This window comes from Tachypleus tridentatus, chromosome 13 (genome assembly GCF_004210375.1).
Source record: "Tachypleus tridentatus isolate NWPU-2018 chromosome 13, ASM421037v1, whole genome shotgun sequence".
NCBI lineage: Eukaryota > Metazoa > Arthropoda > Merostomata > Xiphosura > Limulidae > Tachypleus > Tachypleus tridentatus.
This window is the reverse complement of record NC_134837.1, coordinates 260,637,890-260,665,671: the sequence shown is the minus strand read 5'-3', so window position 1 is coordinate 260,665,671 and position 27,782 is coordinate 260,637,890. Positions and strand designations below refer to the sequence as shown.

Sequence of the window (27,782 nt, the reverse complement as noted above, 5' to 3'; positions counted from 1 at the left end):
AAATTGTAAAAACTTGTCACTCAATAATTAGTGTCAAGTCCTGTTATTTTGAAGACACACTTTGTGTATTCCTTATCTCGTATATATTCCACTGATGAATATCTTTCTGGCTTATCCACAGTTGGAGGAATGCAGCGCACTGGAACACTAAAAGCCAACGCTATTAAAAAGGTGGCACCTCCAGTGGTGCCAGAGCTCAACAGTCGCCACTCAGGTAGTAGTTTCTCCAGTGGTTATGGAAGTACATTAGCATCAGATAGGATTTCCTGTTGTAGTGTTAGTACAGACGACTCCTTTCCTCTACCTCCAAGATCCCCAAATAAAGGTATCGATGAAAGCTTTTGTAAAGAAAATATTGATTTATTGGTTACCCAAAGAACTATAATTATAAACTCTCAGTTTCGATGTGTGTAAAAGATTGTGTTGTTTCTACAAAAAATGAAGGGAATTGTGTGATAACCAGTTACATAGCATATAATTAGTTTACTTTTTGCTGTTAGTATTTTAGCACTGGTTCTTTTATTGATGGGTTCGTTGAACTATCTGATAAAATTAATTCAAAATCCAACCCATGTAAATAATAAAAATTATTTCTTCCTTAGTGATTTACTACATTTAATTTATTTTTACCTATTTTACCGGACGTTTGGCGCAGATAGCCTAGCTGCTTTGTGCCATAAAACACTAAATCAACCAACCAATCCTTAGGGATTTTTCTAATTTAAACACTTGTAACTTGTATATCATGTTTCCAAACGACACTTATTGTTTCACATTAGTATAAAAATAAACTTAAATGTAGAAAATAACTCGGTATGTGCAAAAGCTAACAAAGATTCAAATATTTTACTGAAAACAAAACTGGAACAAAACAAAAACTGAATAATTCACTCTACCAGTTTGAAACAACTTTCTTCTTACTGCTTCGCTAAACTTTGTATTTATAATCTACTCTTGAATTCATTAGAAAATCTAATAGTAAAAACTTTTAAAAATTGCTAGGCCTACATTATTAAACTTTTGAATCATTTAAATGCCATCATTACATTTACAACCTTCAGCTCCATCTAGCTCATAAATAAATGAAATAAAGTTTACAATATTAAATATGATGATATCGCGCTCTACACCCTATATTTAAATAGGGCAGGAGCTGGTTTGTTTACTAAGGCTATTAACTCAGTAGTACGGGAAAATCCTAAACTAGGACCAGACGGTGGTGAGGGCCAGGAAGTATTAAAAAATGCAAAAAGAATAAAAGGCAGAGAAATGTTTAGCATAGGAAATGAGTGTAGAAGTAGTTATAAGGATAGGCTTAATATTTACTATTGTAATATTAAAAATATAATACATTGTCTTTAGAGTATTGGTGTAGGAATAGATGATTTTAATGACAGAAGGTTCTTTGAAATTCAAGGTTACAGGCTATATAATATGGATAGAGTATTGAAGTGTGTGTATGGGGAGAACTGGCTTTATATGTAGAATGCGAGTTGTATTTTATTGAAAATTAGGATATCAAAGACATTATCAAAGAGATTGAATCCGTTTGGATTTTTTTTAGTGGATCTAAAGGGAAAATGTTATTACTGGAAACTTGTTACATACCACCTAATGGAAATGGTAAAATTAATGAGAAACTTTATAATGATATTTAAGATTTCACTTGTTGAAGTCATAATTAGGGGCGATTTTAATTTCGGACATTAATTTGGAAGTGCTAGATGAACCATGAGGGAGAAAGGTCTTAAACTATTCAGGATGGCTTCCTTTACCAGTTGGTCAAGGAATCTACTAGAAAAAATGCTATTTATTGTTAACTTCAAATATAGAAATTATTGAGAGGGTGGAAATTGGAGAACATTTAGGTGCAAGTGATCATTGGTCTATTGGGTTCTATGGTTTGCTTTATATGGAGGTAATGAATAATATTTGTTAGATTTCAAAAAATCGCATTTTTGAAGGGTGCATCTCTTGTTGTTGAACTAACTGTTGTAAATTGGACAGCTGAGTTATTGGGAGACACTGATCAGATGTGGAAAAATTTTAAATATTAAAAAAAAAACCATTTCTTATAGAAAGTAAAGGGTAGCTATAAGTAAAAAACTAGGTTGGCTCACAGAGTTTAAGAGATAAACTTTAAGCAAAGCATCATAAATTTAAGAAACTGACTGGTATGACAGGAGACTTGGAATGTTATGAAAGATAGGAATTTGGCAATAGTTGATCAGTCTGTAAAGCTATCCTAGCAGGTGCTAATGGTAGAGCAAATAGGATTATAGGTTGTATCTACAGAAATATTGAAATTGTATAGGTCACTGGTTAGGCCACATTTGAAGTATTGTGTTCAGTCTCAGGCTCCTTTGCCTTAGGAAAGACATTTGAAATGTTAGAAATGTTTAGAGGAGGTTATTAGATGGAGGGGCTGTCACATGAGGGGGTTATTAGAATGGTGCCTGGGATGGAGGGGTTGTCACATGAGGAGGGGCTGAAATCTCTCAAACTGTTTTCTGTTGAGAAAAGAAAGAGTTAATGGGATGTGATTGAGGTGTTTAAAATTGGGAATTGGTAATGTTCATATTTCAAAGTGAGAACAGTAGGACTTGAAGACCAATAGGTCCCATGATGTCCTGAAACGTTAAGAAATTTATAAACTGATTTACCAGTTAAATTGGACAATACATAAATATAGTATTGACTACTAATAGAATAACAAATCTCTGTATACTTGTAGCTCTTGATGTTTGTAAATTAAAGTTAAATAAACATTAGTGTCATATTGTTAGGTTGTTTCTGTAAGCCTATTTGACTGTTTTTTCACACGGTATTTGAAACTTCCTTTGGTATTATAAAACCATTTAATAAGTTCTACTTTTAGTATAAGAATTCTAAGTTTTGTGTGCATTCAGAATTAACTATCCACTCAAATTACTTAAAGAAGTATTGCATGGAAGAAATATCAAATCACTTTCAATCATTTCAGAATATAAAGTACCATATTCCCAGGTGTGAATTGGTTGTTTTGTTACTAAACAGAACTACTATGTTACTGTGTTCTTTCTGTAATTATTGTTCCTGTGCATAAAGTACCACATTCCCAAGTGTGAATTGGTTGTTTTGTTACTAAACAGAACTAACTATGTTACTGTGTTCTTTCTGTAATTATTGTTCCTGTGCATAAAGTATCACATTTCCAAGTGTGAATTTATTATGTTTCTTTCTTTTTTTTCCATGTGTGTTCCAACAGAACCAGAAGATTATGGAAGTTTACCTTCATATATTTCTTCTTCTGCGGTTCCATCGCCGTCTCGTCATTCTGGCCTGCTTCGTTTCCCAGATTCTCAGGTAAACTTAATATTTCATAGACTGTTTGTAATAAGTCTTCAGGTTTTTGTGTCATATTAGTGGTTACGTATGAAATTTCTGTGTAATATCATGTTTACCTGTATCATGAAATTGTTAGTCACATGTAAAGAAAGCTATTGTTGGCTTCACATGTAATGTTTTGTCTATATATTTTCTTCCAAAATGTCTACACTATGGTGTGTAACGGGGTTCACAGCTGGAATGTAAATGTTTTTAAATTAATACCCTCATTCATACCGTTTTGATTTGTCACTGGATCACTGTAGATATCGCTGATGATGTTGATAACATCTTATCTGAAACAGTAAAGATTTTATAAACACTCCAGTTTGCAACCTGCACTCTAAAGTTTCTCATGCCTCACATTAAATGCAAGTTTTAAATAGTGTATGTTTTTTGCTAAAAGTAGAACAAGTCATTAAACTGATTCATATCTGATCGACATCATAAATAACTGTCGTATTATGTGAACAATTACAATTACTACAAACTGAATTAATTTATAAGTGTTAACTCATTTCTGAGTTTATCAGCATTGGTGAGGTGGATTATTTTCCATCTTGTGTAAAATACAGCATTATTCTTTCTTTACAGACACATTACACTCAAGTCATCGTACATCCACGACCCAGCAGCCATCCCAGTACCCCCACAGAAGAAACGCGTCCCATTAGTTTTGGAAATGGTAGGCGGTACTGATATATTTTTCACCAATTATATGTGAATAAGAACTATTTATAACCATCATTAAAGCAGTCACTGTAGTCCTGGAAACATAATAAATAGTGATACCTGGATGAAAAGAATCGCATTCAGTTTGAGCTTGCATTTGATATTTTTTTAAATGTGAAGAAAACTTTTAGAAACACAATTAGAAGCATAACTATAGAGAATAAGCTTACCTTCTCTGTTGTATTACGTAGTACATAGTGATTAGAAATTTATCATTTAGAAAGGTTTTTCTAAAGCTGTACAGAAATATATTTCATTGTGATTTATGTGAACTGTTAAATACAACTGACACGACAGACTATAAGTGTGATTGGGACAAAAATTACAGATACTTCAACATGTGTTTGGGAGATGGAGTGCCAACAGTGGTACTTTTTTATGTGTTGCAGTGAAGTCGTGTTGTGTGACAGTTCTTGTTTGTGTTGCAGTGAAGTCATGTAATATAATAAATTCCTTCACGAAATGTAGCACCAATAACTACTTACAACAAACCACTTCATGGAACCCAGTCATCTCTGGAAGATCAGGGGATTGACATAGAGCAAAGTCCCGGGAGAGAGAGTCCAGGGGCCAGTAGTGGAGGGTCACGTAACAGCACTTCTAGTTTGGACAGTGGCCGAGCATCAACCTCGGGATCAGATGGCAAAGTAAGTTCTTGCTCTGTCAGGGTAAATATATTACACTAATGATTATTTCGTATCTGTGATTCAAATATTTTTAACGTTTTAAGTGCTATTTAGAGAAATAGTTTAATTTAAATTAGTATATTTTAAATCGTGAGTCATTATGGTAATACAGAAACTTCAAATAAGTGGTATAGTACCTTCTTTGATGAAGGTATCTCGCCAAAAGTGTATGGTTATGACAGTTGTTTTCCTTGACTATAAGTAGTGTAGCTTATGTTTTTAACAAATGAATGATTTTTCACTTGCAGCATACTTTATTGTAAAAAATAATAATTGTCAAAGAAGTAACAGACGAGACTGTGTGTTTTAAACTATAGTAATATGAAGTAAAGTGTAATATCTTACTTCTTCGTTATGAGAAATAAAAACTACGATTTACTCGTATCCTACAATTTATTGAAGTGTTATAATACTTTTAAGGTTGGCCCTCATCGGATGTCTGTCCAAAGTTACGAGTCCTCTCGGAGACAGAGCTACCACAGTTCTAATTCTAGCCTGGGGAGCGTTGATCGGATCGATGACAGCGCCATCTCTGTTCCTAAAGTCAATGTTACGGAAATGATTATGCATTCTGTTCCGGTAGGATATGAAAACTTTAAATAAAAGAACACATTGAATTAACTATGTGGATAAAAAAACAGAAATATGGAGTTTAAAAAAGGGGAAAATTTACTATAATTGTTTTATTCACTTGGTTTTCGCTTTATGAAAAATATTTATGTAATATACAGACATTAGTTAAGTGAAAGATTTAGTTTATTATATAAGCTGTTTAGAAATATTGCATTTCTGTGTATATAGAGAGATCTTAGTGGGATGTCGTGTAATTAATTACCCTTTATCTCAGTAAGTTAATAAGGCAACGGGATTTACTGAATTATAACTAAGTTTTTGTGACTTGATTCTTAATATCTAACAACACATTCATGTAATTTTTAATTGTATGTGTTTAATGTGTGGGTAGTTTTAGTAATTTTGTGTGTGTGCTACGGTGTACAACATTCAGTTTCTAGAGTAACATGGCTTAATGAATGTAACAAAAGTAATTAAAAATATCTGGATTATTTTTCAGTCTGGTGGCGATAGAGAGAAGCACAAAGCTCCATCAGTTTTCTGTTATAATACTTAATCCAGATATAGCCTTCCGGTAAACCTGGGGATCCGTGATTCGCGCCCTTTTATCGTAAAAAAAAAAATAAAAATCGTGCTTTGTATTTTGAGGTCATATTGCGTTATAAAAGGGACTCTAAAACCACTTTTCGATCAGAGTAGCCAACGATTTGGTAGCGGTTGGTTTTCAATACCTGCCTTTTCTTTAGGGTTGCTACTTTAAATTAAACAAATAGTGCAGATGTTCTTCGAGTAGCTTTGTGCGAAATTCGGTGAACAATATCCTGTGCGACATACCCAACTCATTTAAATGGACGATGCTAAGCCTAAAATAATGTATATAAAATATTTATTAAACCGAGTTATCTCGTATAACCAACGTAATCTAGGCCTAAAATGTTACAACACCAACCAACTAACGCAATGTAGCGTATTGACTGCGATATAGCAGTAAGTCTGTAAACTTATAACGCTAGAAAACGGGTTCAGATATCCGCGTTGGACACAACACAGATAACCCGTTCTTTAGCTTTGCGCTTAATACGTAGTAATATGTTATGACATGCAGTGTTCTTACGTTCGTGTATAACTGGTTCTTTCATAGACAAATGGTGTCAGTTATCTGAGCTACTTTGTCAACATCAGCTGATCTCAGATTATCAAAACTTGTCACAAAACGTGATATTCAGCTGATTCAAAAAAAATAGTTTGTTGTCTTATGTCTTTTGTTAATCATTTGCTTATTGAACGTGACAGAACCGTGTATTGTTTTAAATTTTTATCTAGACTGTAGGCGGTACAATTTTTTTTATCAAGCTGACAGTGAGGATGAGCTGCCCGGTATTTACCTTAACTACAAACAATTAATTCACATAGGGTAAAATGTGGGAAGGAGATTTCGGCTGATATTCGCCCCCCCTCCTACTATTGTTACTTATTGTCGACTCTTTTGTAAAAGGATAGAACTATGTATTTATTTGGTTGGGGGGGGGTGTAGTTTTTAAACTAAAATGCTACCATTTTTTAAAATTGTTTCGGTACTGTAAGTGTAATTAATATTGAACTATTAAAATTAACAGATAAAAGTACCCTAACCCTTCATAAAATAACTCTAGGTCTGAACAAATTTAAACGGAGAGATGAAATTCCTGATATAGAGATGGAGAAGTGAACTTGTTTTGAGAGACCTTTTAAAAATATATATAAATTTAGAAAAAACAGTTTTATTTGTTGTAACTGAGTCCGTTATAAACCACGTGAAGCCTAATTTTCTGTCTAGGGGGCGACTATGTTTTAATAGCTTCTCACGAAATTCTGAAACTGTTACCATTTGAGTTTTCTAGCATTGCGTGTGTCAGACTAAACCAGACATACCTGCCCATAGTCTTACCTCTTCTTGTAATTCAATTATGGAAACTACGTTACGATAAACGTTGCGACTTCTAATAGTGTTATTGGTTCGCTATGGTCAGTATAAGGCGATATTACGTAGCCGTGTAACAACAACGTGTGTTGGCGATTACAAAACTTCCATTGTTACAACTAGTTCGCTGCGTATTTTGTAACAATCTATTGATCGGTGTTACGACCGTGCTTTGCCCAAATGTTTAGGAGTAGGTAGATCTGTTATTCACCTTTGTAGACCCAGTAAGTATAATGCACACATTTCATCGCCATAATATAGTCGTGTTTGTTTGATCGCATTGAGTATTTATTGTAGATAACATAAAACTTAGTTTTTCTTGTTAAAATTTAAAATGTTTGTTTTTTTGTTGACGCTCGGCTGCGCTGGGTAGCGTCAGTCCTCCAATGAATTGACTTATTTTCATGGATGTTTCCAACTATATTATTGATATAAATGTCAGTGTTTACTACTGGCTGTAAGTTTCATCTTTACCAATTGAAGTGTAAGTTATTTAGTTAGCGAATTTGCACGAGGACCACCGAACGCCAGGTTGAAACAGAAGAGGATTTGTTTAGTTTACTGCCCGCTACGGTATCGAAATCTGCTTTTTAGAGATTGTATACCCTCAGCCTTACCGCTGAATCTCTAGGAGGAAGAGGCTAGCTTCCACTGAATATTTTTTTTCTTTTTAATTTGATTCCAAAAACTTAAAGTATATAGAATCTGCACAAATAATCTTTGGTCTTAACCTCAGGTAGCTGTCAGTGACATAACGGGAAGATACAGTAAAGGGGAAGCAATTATGACAAGAATGTGTTGTTACATTTTACTGAATGTGTTGTTACATTTTACTGAACGTGTTGTTACATTTTACTGAACGTGTTGTTACATTTTACTGAACGTGTTGTTACATTTTACTCTCTCATAGAATGTTTTTTTCTCATCAAATACTTTAGTTACAACAAAATATATAAACCACAGAAATACATACAAGCATAAAGTTTAAGAAATACGTTCTTACCATTTATATTAATTTAAATGTGTAAGGGGGGGGAGTACCCCTCCAGTCTTTCAATAGTTTGTATTAAGCCTACGAGGAAACGTAAGCTGAACATAGGACGTTTAAAGTCTGGATTATCTCTATGTAAAGAGAATACTTTAAGGTTTAAACCAGTACAATATGAATAAATAGACGTCTAACAATCACGTGTACTTAAGTATTTCCAAACCATACGTGTACTTAAGTATTCCCAAACCATACGTGTACTTATGTATTCCCAAACCATACGTGTACTTACGTATTCCCAAACCATAACATTTGTACACACAGGTAATTATTTTTCTGTATCGTTCGCTATGAATTTTTATCGCTATCAATCCAGACCCTCAATATAAAACTACAGAATGTGCGATCTCTTGATAACCAAGTTAGAATATTTTTAAACATCATAATTGGAAGTCACGTGATTGGTTAGGATGCTTGCTGTTTTTACCAAGAGTGTCAAAGAATATAAATGAAAATTTTAACCCTAGTGTAGTGGTAAATAAATTTATACACGGTGTTAAGAGATGGTTAGATGTTCAACATGACATGAGCTAAGACAAGAAAATAGTTTATACTGGCCTTGTCATAAGTTTCAAGTTTTTAATATTTTTTTATCTTGTAATCATTTCAACCTATCGTGTGACCTTATTTCGGGTGTAGTCTTGTACACAACCAGTCTTTCGATATAAGTTGTATATTAGCTAGTTTTAGTTACTGTGCGGGTTTTAAAATTATATGACCAACTTACAAGATAACTACTTGTAAATAAAACCCTTTCTGCCTACGCTACGTCTCAGTTCTCCTGCTGTAAGCTTTGTTTAACGTGATTGTATAAACGTTGCATGAAAGTAAATTGATTCGTGTCTGCTTAAAACCAGCCTCCAACGTTTTTTCCCCACTTTTTTTTCTCCCGCAGGAACCATTTTGTGAACAGAATGTTTTCATAGAGTAGACTGAATGAAGGTCGAGGTACTTGTAAGAATATTACAGTGGTGTTTACCCTAAAATTACCCACTCGTATCAGATTGCGTCTGCGCCTCTTTAATCTTTGTTTAATCTACTAGCTGTCGTATGTGTTTAATGCATGGAAGTGAAATATTGAAACTCGTATCCGAACAACTACCCCTTTTGTACCATTCCCGGGGGAGAGGGCTGTATGGTTGGACACTAAGTTCGCTTGAGATCAGTCAAATAGCGTGGGGAGCAGATAGGGGGTCCTCTGGGAGTTGGATCCAAACGAAACCCTCGCAACACACTGTCGCTCACTACGTGTACACTAGTTATAAGCGATGGACACGCCCACATACTTTTGTGAAATAAGTTTAGATTTATATGCCAGCATTCTTATGAGTTCTGAACATTATTGGCTACACAGTGCCGTATAACATGTGAATCGCTCAAAATTTTGAACATAAATAGTGCAGTTAACTCGACTAATTGTTGCCAGGGTTCCGTTTGTATATTACATGAAAAAACAAGTGCTTTCTCACACTTGAATACATGGAATTTTTCAACAGGAATATGATGCAATATGTGGACGCCATTATTGGCGAGTAGTATATAAACGAGTTAGTAATTTACGGATTAAAATAAATCAGTTTTATTGTTTTACTGGATGCACGAAGCCGAAATTGCATATTTATAAACAGTCGTGTAAAGCGACCTCTTACATATAAGAGAGACAAAAAGGTTAAATACCTTACCTAATCGTGACTAGTCCAGTCATAACAGGTATCTGAAGGCGGGCGGGAATGAAAGGTTTAGTAATTTTTTTTTATTTTCGCTGTTATGTCTGATACACTGCTTATCTTAATTTTTATGAAAATAAAGTTCGTAACTTAAAAAGAAAGCTGAGTGAAAAAGTTGTTAGCTACTTCATTTATCATGTTTGTATTAATAATATATCTCGCCATATGTCAAGCCTCTTTAGGCCTAAAGATAGGTAACCATAAAACTGTTAACGTACAGTATACCTGTGTTTATCTATTTTTATCCACATAGTGTTTATTGTCTTACATGAAATATCTGCAGATTATACACGTCTCTTCAAGAAACATGTATATCGGAAAAACTGGGAATTTTGTGTTAACGCCATTGTTAGAATAAATTATTAATGCCGTAGTTAAAATAAATGTAACATATTATATTTTTAAAAAATAATAAATATCGCATTTTTTTTTGTATTGCGTGTTTTTTTATATTTGTAATTTGGCTTGTAAAGCGATTTCTACAAAAATTAAAATTTTAGTTGTAAAATTTGCAACAACGAAACTGGCTCGTTGTGAGACAAACGTGGCCGTAAAAATTTACGACAATAAAACAGTTTTTGAGGCTAAACTTTTTTAACTTGTGTTAAAAAGACTTCTGTTTAGAGGTTTTCCAGTGGAAAAGCTGTAAGTGTAAGAATTTAAACGCTAAAGTCGGGGGTTCGATTCCTCACCGTGTACATAAAAGGTAGCCTAATATGGCTTTGCACTAAAACAAACAAACATTTAGGAAGGTTTCATTATATGTACGTTTATAGCCAGTGCTGGAATCTACACTCCAAAATCGAAGTCCCACAACGGGCTTTCATTTCAACAACAGTTAAAGAGTAACAAAAACAACGTAATTATATTAGTTGTTTTATATAACGAAAAGTGAAAATAAAAAGGCTTAAACAAATAAAGTAATAAATCAACAAAATAAAAACCAAATTTCAAAAAGGGTTTCGAAACTAGTGAAGTTGTAAACTGTTTTTTGTTCGAAAGACATTTTTCAATATTTTGTCCATTATTAGTGTAGTAAAACTATTCATCAAAATATACTGCGTAATAGTTGTGTGCTACTAGTTTGTAAATTACAATATTTCAACGTATTCCGTTTGTAACAGAGAAAAAAACGGATGTGTGTAAAGCGCGGATATTTCTTGTTGCTTCATTAGCAATTTTTATTGGTTCATTCATTTGCTCCTTTCACATTCGGTGTTTTATAGAATATAAAGAAAAATGTAAATCGTATAACTCTTATAGAATTTTTTTATATGCACAATAAATCGATAGAAACACTAAACGTTTCATACAGTTTTTTAAACTTGGGCAGCGTGAGTTTGTTGTAATAATATCCGAGAACGAGGCGATGGTGATATATATTCGGTACATTTTCGCGTGTTCGTGGTCAATTTTGTATTTCAGAACGGCTGGTATGGGTATTAACACTTCTATTGATAAGTAGAGAACAACGTTTCGATTTTTCGAGATCATCTTCAGATTAACAAAGAAAGATCTAAACGTTGTACTCTTCTTATTAATAAGTGTTAATACCCATACCAACCGTTCCGAGACCCACTTTTATTTTAAGTGGGTTTCTCATCAAGAATTTCGAATTTTGCTACGATGTGAGCGCTATCTATTGATTAAGTTTTACAACAATGTACGAGTTATTTTGAACGTTAATGAAATTTATGGTGGTACAACCATTAAAATCGGTTTAGAACGTAAAATAAAGCTAGAATGCTACATTAGAATAAACATTCTACCTTACATATTTCATTGTTTTTTTTTTTTTTTCCTGACGAAACCGTTGACAACAGACGTGTATTTGTTGTTGGATAAGTTACGTTTGTAAATCATTCATGTTGTGATCGGTGAAGTAGGAAGAATGTTACAAGATCAACCCATTTACTAAAGTCATTGAATGAGTTTAATGAATCAAACTCTCGTGCATACGAATCTTATGAGATCAAGAGAATAATGTTAAATGTTGTTTCACAATATTTGTTTTTACCGCTTTTTGTTGTATAGTTCCATTTGTTCTGTATGTAATAGAACTCTAAGTGTGGTTGGTTGAGGTAAAAGAACATATTCAAAAGATGCCATTAACCCAGAACACATACGATTATCCTATTTTATATTTTTTTTAGCGTGTCACGCTACGAGGTGTGAATTATGCTCTTTGGACAGAATGGAGTTCTATTGTTTGTTTGTTTAATCCCAGCTGATTTGATGTGGAACCGATAGAGATAATTGTGTGATTTAAATATTTACACTACAGAATGTTTATTCAAATTAACACTTTCTTTTCTGACGAGATAAGTCTATCGATTTTTCTGGAAACAATTGTCGCATCGACAGCGAAACTTTAAAAGCCAATGTCCTGGTTAACGCGGCGTGCTTTAAGCAGAAGGTGGTTGTCATGGTTTATACAAGTGAAGGAAAGTGGGAAATTAGATTAGATGAGGACTAATCCCCTGTGTGCTCTGTAATCAGAATCTGGTACCGGTTTTAAAACGCTTTTTGCCTTAGGTGCTATAAACATATAATAAAAAGGTTTTTTCTTTTCTAAGAACAGCCATATACTTCTTTACCGACCGGTAATATCTAAAACCAGTTGTTGGATACGGTGTTTCTAAGAATATTACTTAGTTTCTTATTACCGTTGAGAATTGGTACTTTGTAGTGATACCAAAGTTCGTTTCTCATGCATCCGGTGCAAAACCCTAAATATTCATAAAGAATTGTATTAATTTTCTTTCATTAGCCAGAAATATCTACTATGATATTTCGTGTGATTCCTCTACTGGTAACTTATTGTAATATAGTCTGTGGCTGGTTTTTGGACTTTTCGCGTGTGTTTATTTCCAATGCCATAAATCGAGAACCACGTTTATGGTTCCACATCTAGCAGACAGAATTAAATCAATAATGGTCAGCTGTTTTTGTTTCTGTTGGCATTTGGCTCTAGCAGACTTCTGTACTTTATCACTACTGCAGTGTGTGCTTTTAATTATAAATTTGTTCTGTTCTTTAGTTCTGGTTAGTTTATAGCGCAAATTAGCTCTAAGCTGTATTCAGTTTTGTTGTGGTCATTAGTTCTGGTTAGTTTGTAGAATATAATTCCATCCGCTGTACTTTAAATTACCTGCTTTTCACCAGTGAACCTTTGATTATTGAAAAGGACTTTTTTTCATGTGGAAACAGAACAACAAACTAACATACATATAAACGGTATGACTTCTGTGGAAACAGAACAACAAACTAACATACATATAAACGGTATGACTTCTTTTTGTCAGGACACCGAGATTCTGCAAGCTTGGCTCACCAGTCTTAACTTTGAAGATTATACTCTGTTGTTTACTCAGGCCGGCTACGATATGCCAACGGTATCCCGAATGACTCCAGAGGTAATTAGTTAAGCCTACTACTCACTTTTTTCTCTACAAGATAGAAACGTTTGTAATTCTACTTGAAATTCTCATAAGATAAAGAATCATTATTTACTTCAGTGTGTAGTGTAGCTAATTGAATATAATGGTCTAACTAGGAGTATATAGTGTGTGAAACAGAAGCTTGTGGTGATGTAAGAACACACGAGTTTGTCACTTGGGTACTGCAGTGATATTTCGGTCATAATTCACTAATATCTCAAACAAGATTGGCTAGCATAAGATATTTAGGATATAATACGGACATTATATAATATTAAATGCTTTAATATAACGTAGCTTTTAGTGTTAATAACCAGTGAAGAAACAGAGGAATACAAGTGTACTTACAAGATGTAACAACTAATGGTTGTTTCACACATTGTCATCAGTTTCCTTTCTCTTGATAAACAAAACACCAGTACACTCATAACTTATATGATCTTCTCTTACAAGGTCCATGGCCTAATGAAAGTCCATTAAACATCTCCCAGGGTACAGCAGTATGTGCGTTTTACGACTGGCATTAGTGGCTACCACAGATATTATTGTTTAACTATATACAACATAATGGGAAGGTGCAGATAATAGAATAAAAGTCTGTTGTCTTATATAAATCAAGCTAACTACAAAATCCTAAGGTAAAAAGTAAAACTACTAATGTTGTAGCTAGAAATACCAAGGTGAAAGCAACAGAATGGAAAACGTTACTCAGTATATTACAAATGGGGCCCGGCATGGCCAAGTCTATTAAGGCGTTCGACTCGTAATCCGAGGATCGCGGGTTCGAATCCCGGTCCCGCCAAACATGCTCGCCCTTTCAGTCGTGGAGGCGTTATAATGTGACGGTCAATCCCAATATTCGTTGGTAAAGAGTATCCCAAGAGTTGGCGATGGGTAGTGATGAATAGCTGCCTTCCTTGTAGTCTTACACTGCTAAATTAGGGACGGCTAGCGCAGATAGCCCTCGAGTAGTTTTGCACGAAATTAAAAAAACAATATTACAAATCTTAATATTTTCAAGAGAAATGTTCAATATTGCAGAATCCATCTGTTTCTTGGTTGTGCGAATTGAAATAGTAGTTGACAACAATAATAATAATTGTACTTTAATCTTTTAGTAGAAATAATTACATATGCATGTATAATTGAAGCTAATTCAACTGCCAGAACTAATATAAAATTATCCCACAAACTAGTAAAGTATATTTATTGCTACTAATTACTACTTCTTGAAACAACACAAGATATTTTAAAGTTTCTAAGTATCGGTAGCACATCCAATAATTTCTTTTATTTTTCCAACTCTAAACTAGATTGGGTTGTGAAAAATACGACAAAGGTAGTTTACTCTTGTGATATTAACACAACAAAATATTGAAGTTTATCAAATGATGTGACCTTTTATCAATATTTTTGCTGCAGTAAATACAACCAAACATTATTTTGAAATTGCACACGTAACTCTTGTATTAACTCTGTGATATTTAAAAGTTTATAGTAAATTTTCACTAGTCAAATTTAGTATCACTATAGAATGCCTCAAAGTAGCTATTAAAATTTGGTTACAGCTTTATTTCAGTACCTAATCGCCATTATTTAGTGTTTCACAACTTCCGGTATCAATGACAAATGTTGCCAAAATGGAGAACTGGCTGAAGAATCATCTTTCCTGTTTCTTCTCTAACACCAGCCAGAAAAATGAGTGAAGTTTTCACAGTGGGTTTAGTATGGCAGAATCTTTTGGAACCAGGCTGTTGGTAGTGCAAGTAATGGATTGAGATGATAATGGCAGTATATTTGGAACCAGGCTGTCGGTAGTGCAAGGAATGGATTGAGATGATAATGGCAGTATATTTGGAACCAGGCTGTCGGTAGTGCAAGGAATGGATTGAGATGATAATGGCAGTATATTTGGAACCAGGCTGTCGGTAGTGCAAGGAATGGATTGAGATGATAATGGCAGTATATTTGGAACCAGGCTGTCGGTAGTGCAAGGAATGGATTGAGATGATAATGGCCCCTGTTACTCTACACTCGTTGCTTACAAATAACTGCTAAAGTTGACTTGTGGCCGTAACTGAACACGTAATTACCATTATCGAGTGTTTCACAGCTTGTATAACAGTAACGTTATTCTGTTCTCCTTTTATACTTTTATAAGAAAATAATAAAAAGAAAAATTACTACGTAACAGTGAATTCAGTTCATAAGTATATATTATTTCCACGTATCATAAATACAAATTCATTTCTGGTCGCTAGATGGCAGCAAAAATCGTTACTATTGAATTATAAAAATTTACAAATGTTCACTTATCAACCTACTTCGATAATTGTTCTTTAAAGGAGGGAAATAATAAATGAAAATGTTTATAAATAATAAGGATGATGTAGGAATGGCAATGCTAAGGTGTGAAGAAACAAAGTAGGGATGACTACACAAAGAAAATCGTAACACTATTTAAATAACCAGTAAGTACTAAGTCAATCCTGGTTTTGTCATTGTAAGACGACTGTATTGTTCAGTTTAAAATGCTTTTATTTAAATTTGAAGTCGTGCAACTGACAGGGATTCTAGATTTACTTGAAGATAAAAATTAATCTTCGAAATATTTGGCGACTTATGTAGTGATTTTTTGTATGGTTTTGTGTCTTCATCTGTACCTTGTTTCCATACATTTCCTCATTGGCATTCCTACGTCATACTTAATTTGTACAATATGTTTTATTACCTGTTTGTCTAAAATTGTTTTATTATTGTTTATTCATATACTAAAGGCCAAATGATATCACGATAACAACTAAATGGTTTTTTAGAAAGTTTCTATAATCCTCAGTTTTCTTCTCCAGGACTTAACAGCTATTGGCGTCAAAAAACCCACACACCGTCGTAGACTCAAGGCTGAGATCGATAGGTTAAATATAACGGATGGCATACCAGAATATAAACCTGTAAGCATTATAGGATAACACACTGTTTTTTCTTTTTCTTTCATAAGAACGTGTAACATTAGCATCTTTCAAAAGCTCTGTGATGACGAGAAAACCCACTTGTAGAGAGAATTTTATATATATAAAAACGGCTTTCTCTACCCACACCAGCCGTTTCCACATATAATCTTTTTAAAGCTGTTAAGGTATAGTGTAATAAATTATTATTAGGTCTTTAACAACTTAAGTTGTATTACAACATATTAAGAACATGAAAACTGGGAAGTCTTACATTTTTAGCAGATTGTGAACAAATAACTATGATAACCACTTTCATAAGAATATTAAAATCTTCCAAATTTAAATGGATAAAAATAAGCATTGTTAACACAGTATTAGTTACAATAAATAGTATTGATAAAGATTCATATTAAGTTTATTTACCTAATACTTCAAATACTTTTATAATTCCACTTTATACTAAAAAATTTGTTACTTGTATAAGTGTGTTAATTTAGTCTTAAGATTCAAATAATTGCACACAGAACAGTTCAAACATTTATCTTGTGTTCTATAGATATAGTGAAGGTAGACAATTCATTGTGGTAAAGTTATTAAAACTTTCATGAGATGTTTTCTGTTACTGTACTTCACAGTATTTGTAAAAAAACATTTTAATTTTGTTATACTACTACTACCAGAACACATTACTGGAATGGCTTCAGTTACTGAGACTCGAAGAATATTACAGAACGCTCTGTTATGAAGGCTATGACACTGTTGACCGTGTTACAGAACTGGCATGGGAGGATTTGGAAGAAATTGGTATCCAAAAACTTGGTAGGCTGTATTTAAAAACAGTTGTTAATTACAGGATATGTACCTTAAAAATATCTTTGTATTTTTCTCTTACTTCTAGCATGTTTTAAGAATCCCTGGAACACTAGGATATATTTGTCATAAAGTATACTGTTACATAATTTTGTGTGTGTGCGTGTCTGATTTGTAATTTTTTTCTGTTTACATAAAACAATCTTCTGTTCAGGTCACCAGAAGAAAATTATGTTAGCTATCAAGAGAGTCAAGGATATCAACACTGGAACTTATCGTTCTAATTATAGAAGGGGTCTTCAGCCCCACAGTATGGATGCTGGAAGTGGAGATGTTGCTACTTTGCCTCAACCCACGTCTTTAGGTATGTTTCACCATTACTTTACCATATTTAATGGAGATTGATCATGATTCACTAAAAAATAAAAACATTATGTATGCTGAAAGACTAATGTCCTCTCATAGGTGCAAGTCTTGCTAGTATGGGCAAAGGACAATAATATTTAGCACCTATATCTTTTATTATTAAATTTCTAACCATTCAACAGTGTTATGAAGCCATGATTATATTTGTGGCTGGAGGATTTGAATCACTTTCTGAAGAACAACATTAGTATAATGAGACTTTCAGTCTAGAATCAAAGACACAATAGTTCAGCATTATCATGTGATGGTCAATCCCACTATTTGTTGGTAAGAATAGCCCAAGAGTTGGTGGTGGGTGGTGGTGACTAGCTGCCTTCCCTCTTGTCTTAAATTGCTACATTAGGGACAACTAGCACAGATAGCCCTTGTGTAGCTTTGCACAAAATTCAAAACAAACAATAACAACAGTTCAAAGAAGAAAAAATTAATTGTTTTTCATAGAAATGCAAGAATGTGGACAGCAGAGCTTTCAAAACAGCACAAAGATGTCTTGTATCCCCAGATCCCATGGTAAAGAAGACTTTGAAATTAATCAAAAGTTCACAAACCTTTATTTGCTTTAGTGATAAAAAGCTGAAGAAGTTGTAATCCCATTCAACCATATACCTGCCAAGTCTGCTTGGACAGCTTCAGTGGACAGTAAAAAATCTAGGAAAAATTTACAAAGGTGCATGGTATGAGATTGACCCTTCTGTCCTTAGCAGAAGTTTTTACGGTGTAAAGTATCGGGCAATCGTCTCCAACCATTGTAATGAAGTAATTCTTATGAAATGTGGTCAATATTCCATATGACTGTAGGTGATTAGAGATATCGTCCATCTTGTTTCCATCTAATAACTGCTCATGATGAAGAAGGTTGCTTTGATCTTTATTAGTAAAAACTGTAAAATTTAATAACCATCCCATAATAATCAGATGCTAGCCTTCCTGTATTAAGTTTCACAGTCAACCTTTTCTTATACACCCCTTTGCAATATTCTTTGAACAACTGTTATAATCTTCTGAGTCTGCAGTCACAGCAGTAAACTTGTACTTCTTAAATTTCATAACCATTTTATTACTTGTATACTGTTTGTGAGAGCATTTTAATTTTCAGACACTTTTTTTTTTTTTTAATTGGGAACACGCCTATGTTGTATGTAGAACTTATCCACATGTGATCAGGAGCTCTAACTCTGTTCCCCATTTCTTGTTAAACCCTCTCAAAATTTCCTTGTTTGAAATCTTTAACCAAAATCTCATTCTTGATCTTCAGTTGCAGCAAAAGATCGAACCTAATAGATCAATGATCACTTGTACCAAGGTGTTCCCCATCTTGTACCCTTTCAATCCTTTTTCTATAAGAAGTTAACAGTTTATCTAAAATAGCATTGGTTCTAGTAAGTTTCTTGACTAATTGGTGAAAAAACTCATTTTGAACAGTTTCTGAAATCCTGCCTTCCTCACAATTGGACAAGCATTTCTTAATCAAAATTCCCAAAATTAAAATCACCTATCATTATGACTTCGTTAACAGCTGAAATCTTAATTTCACTGTAAAATTTCTCAGTAATTTCATTACTATCATCTGGTAGTCAAAACACAGATTCTGTCTCATTGATGTTAGATTTGACATCCTCGACTTGAATGGGGCATAATTCCAACTTCACGTACGTGGCTGCTCTATCTTTTTTTTAGTACTCTGTCCCTATTAATTAGCTTGTAACTCTTTCAAATAAATTTGTCCTTAAAATTGCTACAAACATAACAATAAATATTAAGTTACAGCTTCTAAGGTCAAGTAACAAGCGATCTCATAAAGTGTATTAAATCACTGCTTTTGAAAAGAAAACTTAATGTATTGGAAATGTACTCTTTTCCCACTATTTGCAGATGTGTGTATGTGTTTACCTTTCTATCTATTGATATCTGTATATGAAACATAAATCTTTTGATCAGTGTAAAATGTAATTTATATATTTTTACCAATTGCCATTAAGTATGCACTTCAGTATATAATATACTTGAATATTAAACACAAAAAAATGTAACAACATGAAATACAGTAAAAAATCTATTAATTTGAGAGCGTTGTTTTCCCATAGGCCATGCCGTCCAACCTGTTCTTCACTGCCACTATCCCAGCCAAGAAGTTGCCATAACGACATCTCGAGCTCCACCCTCTCCAACGGGTGAAAGTTCCAGTATTCCAGAATTAAAAACCTTTCAACAACCTCCACAAAGAAATGATGGTTATTTTCATCTCGAAACAAGATATCAGTTGGCGTCACCAAGTCAGCTTAAGTCACTGTGTCAACAAAATGTTACAGCACAGGTAAAGAACATTTCTTTTTCACCGAGCCAGCTTCTATACTGTCAACAAAATGTCATGGTAGAGGTAAAAAACATTTTCTTTGTGAAGTGTGTTAGCTTTGCTGGGGCAGCAGAATTTTGCAGTTCAATCACTAGACTGTTGACCCTTGGTCCGTTATACTGTTTTTAAACCTTGGAAGAAGAAACTCAACTTCTAGAACATTGCTGTCTTCAACCTATTAGCAGTACATTTCAATAAAGCATAGGATATGTCTTTGATGGATAACAACCTTTACTATAGATAGGATTGTAGAAGGAGTAAGAAAAAGGCTACACTATTCATTTAACTTCTTAATTATAAACGTACAAAAATATTTATAAAAAAGGTTTGTCATTTTCACTTTATAAAAAAACATTTTAAAGCAGGCTGTTGCAAGTTATATGTCATTTAAATAATTCTGATGAGCTTGTTTGATTTGGGATGAGATTATTAATTCTTGGGCAAAGTTATTTTGAATGATATGTTGTGATGTAGCAAATTTTGTGAAAAATTTAAAAGGACTTAAATTTTGTTTCTATGTATTTTAGAAGTAATAATATTTCTTGTCATACATTTTGATCAAGTAAAAAATGTCCTGTCATCTCTTCCAGATGAGATCTACGAACAGAGGACATTCACTAGAAAGGTTAGATGTGACCGATTCAGTAGCACACTGTGTCCAGTCAGATATGTGGTACGATACAGATGGTGAGCTGGGTGTTCATGGTGGTGAAAGTTGCTCTTTGTACTGTAGTGAAGGAACATCAACTTTACACAGACCCAAAGGAATGGTAAAACCTCGTCCAGTTGCAAAAATTATTGCAAAGACTAGACAAGAGGAAGTAGAAGCCAGCGAGATAAAAAGTTATATTGACAAGGATCCTGAATTTGTATTAAAAAGTATTGATCGAGATGGGTGGTCAAGTTTAGAGGGCTCTCCCCGGCATATATTGCCTGGTAGAACTTCACAATTGTATGGAACCTTGAAAGTAAAGCGTATTCCTCCCCCTCCTCCAATAAGGACCAATTCTGTGAGGTGCGAAACTCAGGGTGATGAAGACCTAGACTTGATGCAGGATAAGGCATTTGCCACGTGTGTACAGAGTTTGAGGTCTCGATTTGACCAGGCTACAAACAAACAGAACGAACTCTTGCCCTTGCCATCCACACATCAAGATCAATTATCCCCCACCCTTTCAGAAGGTTTTCCACCACCTCCTTCTCCTCTACCTTCTGTTCTAGAAGATTCCAGAAAGGAAATTGTTACTATTGGATTGTCTAAAACCTTGGGGTCATGTCTTGCTTCCAGTGCGAAAGACTCTATTCAATTTGACGAGCCTAGTGCAAACCTAATCTTCCGACAAAGAAGAAAGAACTCGGCAGACTCTAATTCTTCTACTTCCAGCACTGACTCCAATTCTTTTCCATTTGCTAATGACAATGCTGGCACTATTAAGCAAAAAGTCAACAAAATAGAGTCCAGTAACTCAGCATTACAAGGTAGGGCAGAAGTTACTGACACCAAAGAGATAAACTTGGTTTACAGAAACCTTCAAGTAATTAAATATAAACAAGCTATTATACACACACATTTACTGTTGTAGTTATATATTATCCAGTATCAGTTTTTCACTATATCTGATGAACTATCACTGTTTATAAAGAACTAAGATATAGACTAATTTATTCAGTGGCCATATTTGTAATTTTTTTTCATACACTGTTTCCAAGTGCATACTGATTTCCATGTTTAAAATGCCATACTAAAAATATCTGTATAATATATATTCTAAGATACTGAAAGATGTAAATATTTTCTTGTATTTTCAGTCCACAAAGAAATGAGATGCCTATAAAATATGTAATCTATAGAAAATTGAGGAAAATCAAGACAGTTGTACATTTTATAAACACATTATCAATTTGCAACCACAAGTTTTGCAATAAAGGCGTCATTACATAATATAATTAATGGACTTTATTTAATAACAAATCTGTTATTGGACCAGTCGTGTAATTTTTGCTAACGAAATGGGGCCTACACAATCACAAAAGTTGGAATAAATACAAGAATATGTAGGGCTTGACTTGAGGTGTTATATACTGTGGCTTTTCTGGTGAATATAGTAGATACAATGGTTTTCTATGTCCATAAAGCTCATTTCTGTCACTGCTCTGTGAACCAGTTATTCTGGGAATATAGCCAATGTAGATATATCTTTAATGTTCTAATATTTTTGTTGGCACTGATGGAAGTTCTTTGTAACTAGTAGCATGTCGAGCATTTTGCTTCTAATGTATTTCCTCTAAGGTACGTGTAATCCTGACATAATATCTATTGGTTCTTACAGTTATTGATAATAAGTGACGTTTGGAAACTTCTCTACAGATACCGTATTACAATAACGTCATGACTTCAGTCAAAGTTTAATACAAAATTATCCATAAAAATCAAAATCAGTTCATCTCTCATTCTTCTCACTTTTGTGGGTTGATAAACATTATTTGCTTTCTCTTGGATGGGACATTTGCAAGAGAGTTGAGGAGATATTAGATTTCTACCTCCCTGATGTGGAATACTGTAGGTGATGTGGTTCACTTGGAGTTTTATTGTTAAAATTCTTCAGCTAAGTTTGGAGTTAAATCATTTCCAATTGTATGTTTCACAGCTACATTCTGCTAACTATGACTAATTGTGGTGGTAATAGTTTCCCAGCTACAACATACAAGGAATGAGTAACTAAAAGATGTTAAAATTTCTTGTGTACCTTGATACTTCTGGTGTCTATGTATGTACTGTGCTGTTCTCTAATGAGCTGTAATTGTTTGGGTGTTTTCCTGACCATCTTAAGGGTTTTATTGTTAATTCATAAAAGATGACCCACACCAGTGTTTCACAACCTTGTTTTATATTCTCAAGATACCCCTACACAAGTCTACAATCTCCATGGAATTTCTGTCATTTTATAGCTAAGTTAACAGTGGTGTGGAGACTCATTTAAATAACAAAATTGAACAAGGTTAGTCAAGGATAGTCAAGACTATCCTCTTGATTTGCCTCTTTCTTTGATGTATGGCAGTACCTTGTCATCTGCCTCTTTCAACTCTTGTAGTAATTTGATGTTCTACTGGAATCATGCACTGTGAATTATTTGACTTCAGGACCTTCTGTGTGTATTATTTAAGCTACTAATACAACTGTGGATGTTGAGGAATATCTGGTTCTTATGTCACAAATACTACCAGTTTCTTGCTGCAATAAATATTATACAACAGTTACAGGACAGAGTCCCCTGGTTGGATAGTGTTAAGTCGTCTGATTTACAGTGCTAAAATCAGGGGTTCGACTTCCTTCAGTGGACATAACAGGTAGCCCAATGTGGTTTTGCTATAAGAAAAGATGCACAGACACGCAGGACAGAATCCATCAAGAAGAAATTACTGCCTTTACAGAACTGTTAGTACAAGTTTCATCAGTGCTGCTTCTTCCTTTGAGGTCACTCTTTGTACATGTGTAAGTGGATAAATTGGAAAACTTTTGTAGTCACTGCCTTTTTATAGAGGACCAATATAAGTTCACCACCATCTGGTGTAAATTTACAGTTTCCAAACATATACCTTTCTGAACACACAATGAATCAAATTATAACTTATTGCCATGAATTTATCTTTCTGAATGAAAGTTGCACAATAAAAGTTGCTTCTCTTTGAGTTACAGTAAGTGGAATATTTGAAAATCGAAATTTTATCCATGAGACACATTTAAACACCTGTACATGCCTGATGCAAAAACATTAAAGATGTACACTGTGCACACTTTTCTAGTAAATTAAAAAAACAAGTGTGCTAAACTTAGCTTCCATGACATCTTGAGACACATATGAGAATTTCTTTAGCTTTCAAATGGATATAATTTAACATGAATGCTTTTCAGGAGTTATTCAAACCACATGATCTGACATCACAAGAGGATAGGAACAAGGTCTGTGGTAACAAAATCACTAATAAAGAAGAATGAGGAGAAGTAACACTTGATAATTATCTCTTCAAGAGATGATAGTTTCTGTACTTTAGGATGGACACCAAAATTTCAAACAAATCTATGAATGTTTAGGGACAAATGAAAGTTGTAAAGAAAAATGAAAAACAATTCAAGTTCTACAAAATATTTTGTGTTAAAAATGATCTCTGAGCACAGTAGTGTTTTGATGGAGTGTAGAAGGAATGTTGTGTTTTGACACATGATGTATATCATGACAGCTAACTCATCACAACCAGTTTAAAATCACTGCCATTCATTATAAAACCTTTTATTAGTATTGTTTATAAAACGAAAAGTGTAGAAACAATAACTAAACAATAAATGATGTGGATATGACAATGTACAAAAATATAAGTAACCATTAAGTCAGGCTTACAGGAATTACCTGTGGTAAGAATATAACATTATTCAGCTTAAAAAGGAATTTAATATTTAGTTGTAGGTAAGTTATTCTTCAAAAACTTTAGTTAATTATGTTAGGATTTTTGTGTGTTCTTCATTACCTTGTTTCTGTACTTGTTGATGTGTTCATCTGTACATCATAATTTTTTTCAAATGTTTTTCAATACTAGTTATACACATAACATGCCATAATAATTTTTCAGAACATATTTTCAGTACGGGATATTGAAAACATGAGTAATATCTGTATTTTATGTTATGTCTGTAATGATTATGTAATAAGTAGTTGTACCATATGATTTCTCTTATAAATAATATTTTATTAAATATTATACCTTTTCAAATAGGTTATTTCAAAGATGCTCATTTCATTGAAGTTTATTTCTTCCATCAGGTTGTATAAATTAAAAATTAAGTTATTATTTAATAATCTCTATCACACCAAACTTGTACATCCTGTTAGCTGTGGGGGCATTACATAGTGATGGTCAATCCCACTATTCAGTGGGAAGAGTAGCCCAAGAGTTTGTGGTGGGTGGTGTGACTAGCTGTCTTCCATCTAGTCTTACACAACTAAATTAGTGATGGCTAATGCAAATAGCCCTCTCATAGCTTTGTATGAAATTGAAGAAACAAATGGATTATTGTAATAGTATACATAGTTTTAGCTGTAACTTGATTATTGTTCAGAGACATATTTTTAATGGTCTGCACAGAAGTTAATAAACAATATACAGTGTTATCAAACTAGTTATATTTTTATCACAGATTTTTGGAAAAGTTAGTGATGTATTTTTGTTGCAAAACTTTGTATGACCGAACATACTGAAACTACACAAACAGAATATGCAGGCTATAAGATTTTAATGTAAATCAGTATTTAATGTTTTGTAGGTGTTTAAAGTTCTTATGCATTGAGAATTATATTTTCTATTGCAGCAAAATATACTCCAGTGACACAAAGCAACAAAACCTCACCTGATTTATCACCAAGTTCAAATACACATGATACTGGATCTAACAAGTATGTCATAAACCAGTGATTTGGTCAATGATCATTGTGTGTTAGTTTAGAATGTTCAGAAGTAACATTTCAGTTTTTTTTAAACCAATATTAAGTGTTTATTACAATTTCTACCATTAAAAATATTTACTGTGAAATCTAGTTGTCACTAACGATAAGTTTTGTAGCTTTTCTCTAGTTTTAATAAACACTTTAATAACACATTTTGAGACACAAAGATTCCAAGTTAAGTTTTAATAACTTACAAATATGTTTGATGAAGTATTTTGGTAAGAATTTTATAGATATCTATAGAATAAACTGCAGTCTAAACTTTATGAATTTTTATTGAATGTTTTTATCATTTATTAATTCAGTATTTTCTTTTTTAACCTTCAGGTGTGGAACCAGTAGTAGGTCAGGAGATGTGATTCATGACATAGAAAGCATGTTGGCCAATTTATCTAATCAACTAGATGCTATGTTAGAGACTGAAGCAAGTGGATGAAGGAAAACTATTATTGTATAACATCAATATACAAGTTCACATCACACAGTGGTGTAAAGTTCTTCATAAAACATGTTAGAAATCTTGCACATGACTCATTTGGTACTTCCATGTTATAATTACTGACATAAGCTAAGAATCCATAGGAAGTTTACTCCCAAACACTACTTCAGTTGCATATCAAATATTTAGAAATTACTTTGAAAAGTGTTCTTTATTGTTTTTAATGCAGTTGAGATTAAGTATTGATAAACGTGTAACAGTGTGATTAGGATATTTGGTTTGTAGCTACAGATTTTATGAGAAAACTTAAATGTTTCTGTGTATTTGAAAATCTTGAAACGATTCAAACCTCAAATTTTTATAGTGAGAGATTGTTGTGAACTTTTAGGTGAAAAAAGGTAAAGTTTCCGTGGCTACTTAAATAGTATCTTCTGTGCTTAGCTTCCAATATGTTTTGGAAATGATTTTTTAAATCAAATACTTTTGTATTTAAAACAAAAGATTTTCTTTAATTTGTATTTAATTTAAATATATATATTTTTTCCTTTTCCTTATGGGACAAAAGAGTTAAATTACTTTTGTTATATTAATAGTAATATAAGTGTTTCATGTACACAGGTTACTTCTCCTAATAAGAGAAGTGGATACGTTCTAGATTGTATAAAAGTTTGGTTATATATATTTACATTTAATGTATGACTTGAATTCAGTGTTTATTACACAATATTAGGGTGAATTCACACAAGAGTATTGTGTTAACATATGGGGAAATAATAGTACTACAAAAAGTGGACAGACCTTTCTGTCCACTCTTGAATTTTCAGAATCTGTAATATTGTTTTGCCATTGGGAACATGACATGAGAATCAAAGCAATCATTCACTGGGAGAATGTATGTAAATAAGTTATTAGTCTGTAAAGAAATTTCAGCTGTCTTTGTGAATGGTACATTACACAGGAATTGGTAATTTAACTGTTATAAACAGATAACTTATGTGGTAAACTAGATTTGTTGTTGTTTCTCTAAATGGTAATTTAAATTTTTGGCCAGCAAGCTCACTGGTTGATTCGTTTTGCTGCCAAGTCTATGTAGTTTTTTAGCTTACTGTATGAAGCTATTTGAATAAAAGTAACTTTCTGGATCTTGTAATCTGTGTAATAATGATTTTTTGGATTTTTATTCTTTAAAGACAAACTTCACGTTCTTGGATAATAGGATATGTAATTTGTTTTTTGTTTGACCCTATGAACTGTAAGTATAGATATTTATTTGTGACATTTTTACGTGCAAACTGTATGATAAAATAGAAACTTGCTTAATCAATTTTAAAGAACCCATCTTCCTTAAAACAACAAGAACAAAAGATTTACAGTTTAAATATATGTTAAATTTAGATTATGTTAACATGGTGGAGAACTTTTAAACTGTCTCAAAATAAGATCGTTAAACGTACATCATTGTTACTCTAAAATATAAGTGTAATGTTTAACACTCACTGGTAGTAACTCGCTGTATGTCAGAACATCTTGAAGTGACAGATCACGTCAGCTTATGTTTGTGACTTGTTAAACTGAACCATTACTCAAGGATTAAGACAGTTGTTTTTTTTTGAGGGAGGATACATGTATATTTGTAACGGGAATGAATAAATAGTTTATAAAACTGAAGATACTGACAAACTTTTGGAAAACTTTAACACTGTGATAATTTTGTGGTTATGTTAAAGAGCTACAAGACCTACTTACGAGCATCATATTGTACTTCTACAACTT

General features: G+C 33.2%; 1 protein-coding gene and 1 long non-coding RNA gene across 3 annotated transcripts in view; one reads left to right on the top strand and one right to left on the bottom strand.

Moving 5' to 3' along the window:
- Positions 1 to 27,159, top strand: part of LOC143240702 (caskin-2-like) — a 232,415-nt gene extending 205,256 nt beyond the window's left edge. For both annotated transcript variants that reach the window (XM_076483592.1, XM_076483593.1), the window contains 13 exons: positions 122 to 325; positions 3,248 to 3,345; positions 3,961 to 4,051; positions 4,567 to 4,745; positions 5,205 to 5,363; positions 13,398 to 13,508; positions 16,382 to 16,483; positions 17,164 to 17,302; positions 17,508 to 17,657; positions 19,804 to 20,033; positions 20,663 to 21,551; positions 25,435 to 25,519; positions 25,898 to 27,159. In XM_076483592.1, the coding sequence (XP_076339707.1) occupies positions 122 to 325; positions 3,248 to 3,345; positions 3,961 to 4,051; positions 4,567 to 4,745; positions 5,205 to 5,363; positions 13,398 to 13,508; positions 16,382 to 16,483; positions 17,164 to 17,302; positions 17,508 to 17,657; positions 19,804 to 20,033; positions 20,663 to 21,551; positions 25,435 to 25,519; positions 25,898 to 26,006 (2,546 nt within the window). In that variant the 3' untranslated portion in view covers positions 26,007 to 27,159. The remainder of the gene's footprint in view (positions 1 to 121; positions 326 to 3,247; positions 3,346 to 3,960; positions 4,052 to 4,566; positions 4,746 to 5,204; positions 5,364 to 13,397; positions 13,509 to 16,381; positions 16,484 to 17,163; positions 17,303 to 17,507; positions 17,658 to 19,803; positions 20,034 to 20,662; positions 21,552 to 25,434; positions 25,520 to 25,897) is intronic.
- Positions 20,031 to 27,782, bottom strand: part of LOC143240707 (uncharacterized) — a 42,024-nt gene continuing 34,272 nt past the window's right edge. The window contains exon 4 of the long non-coding RNA XR_013021892.1: positions 20,031 to 20,203. This is a non-coding gene — a long non-coding RNA (uncharacterized LOC143240707). The remainder of the gene's footprint in view (positions 20,204 to 27,782) is intronic.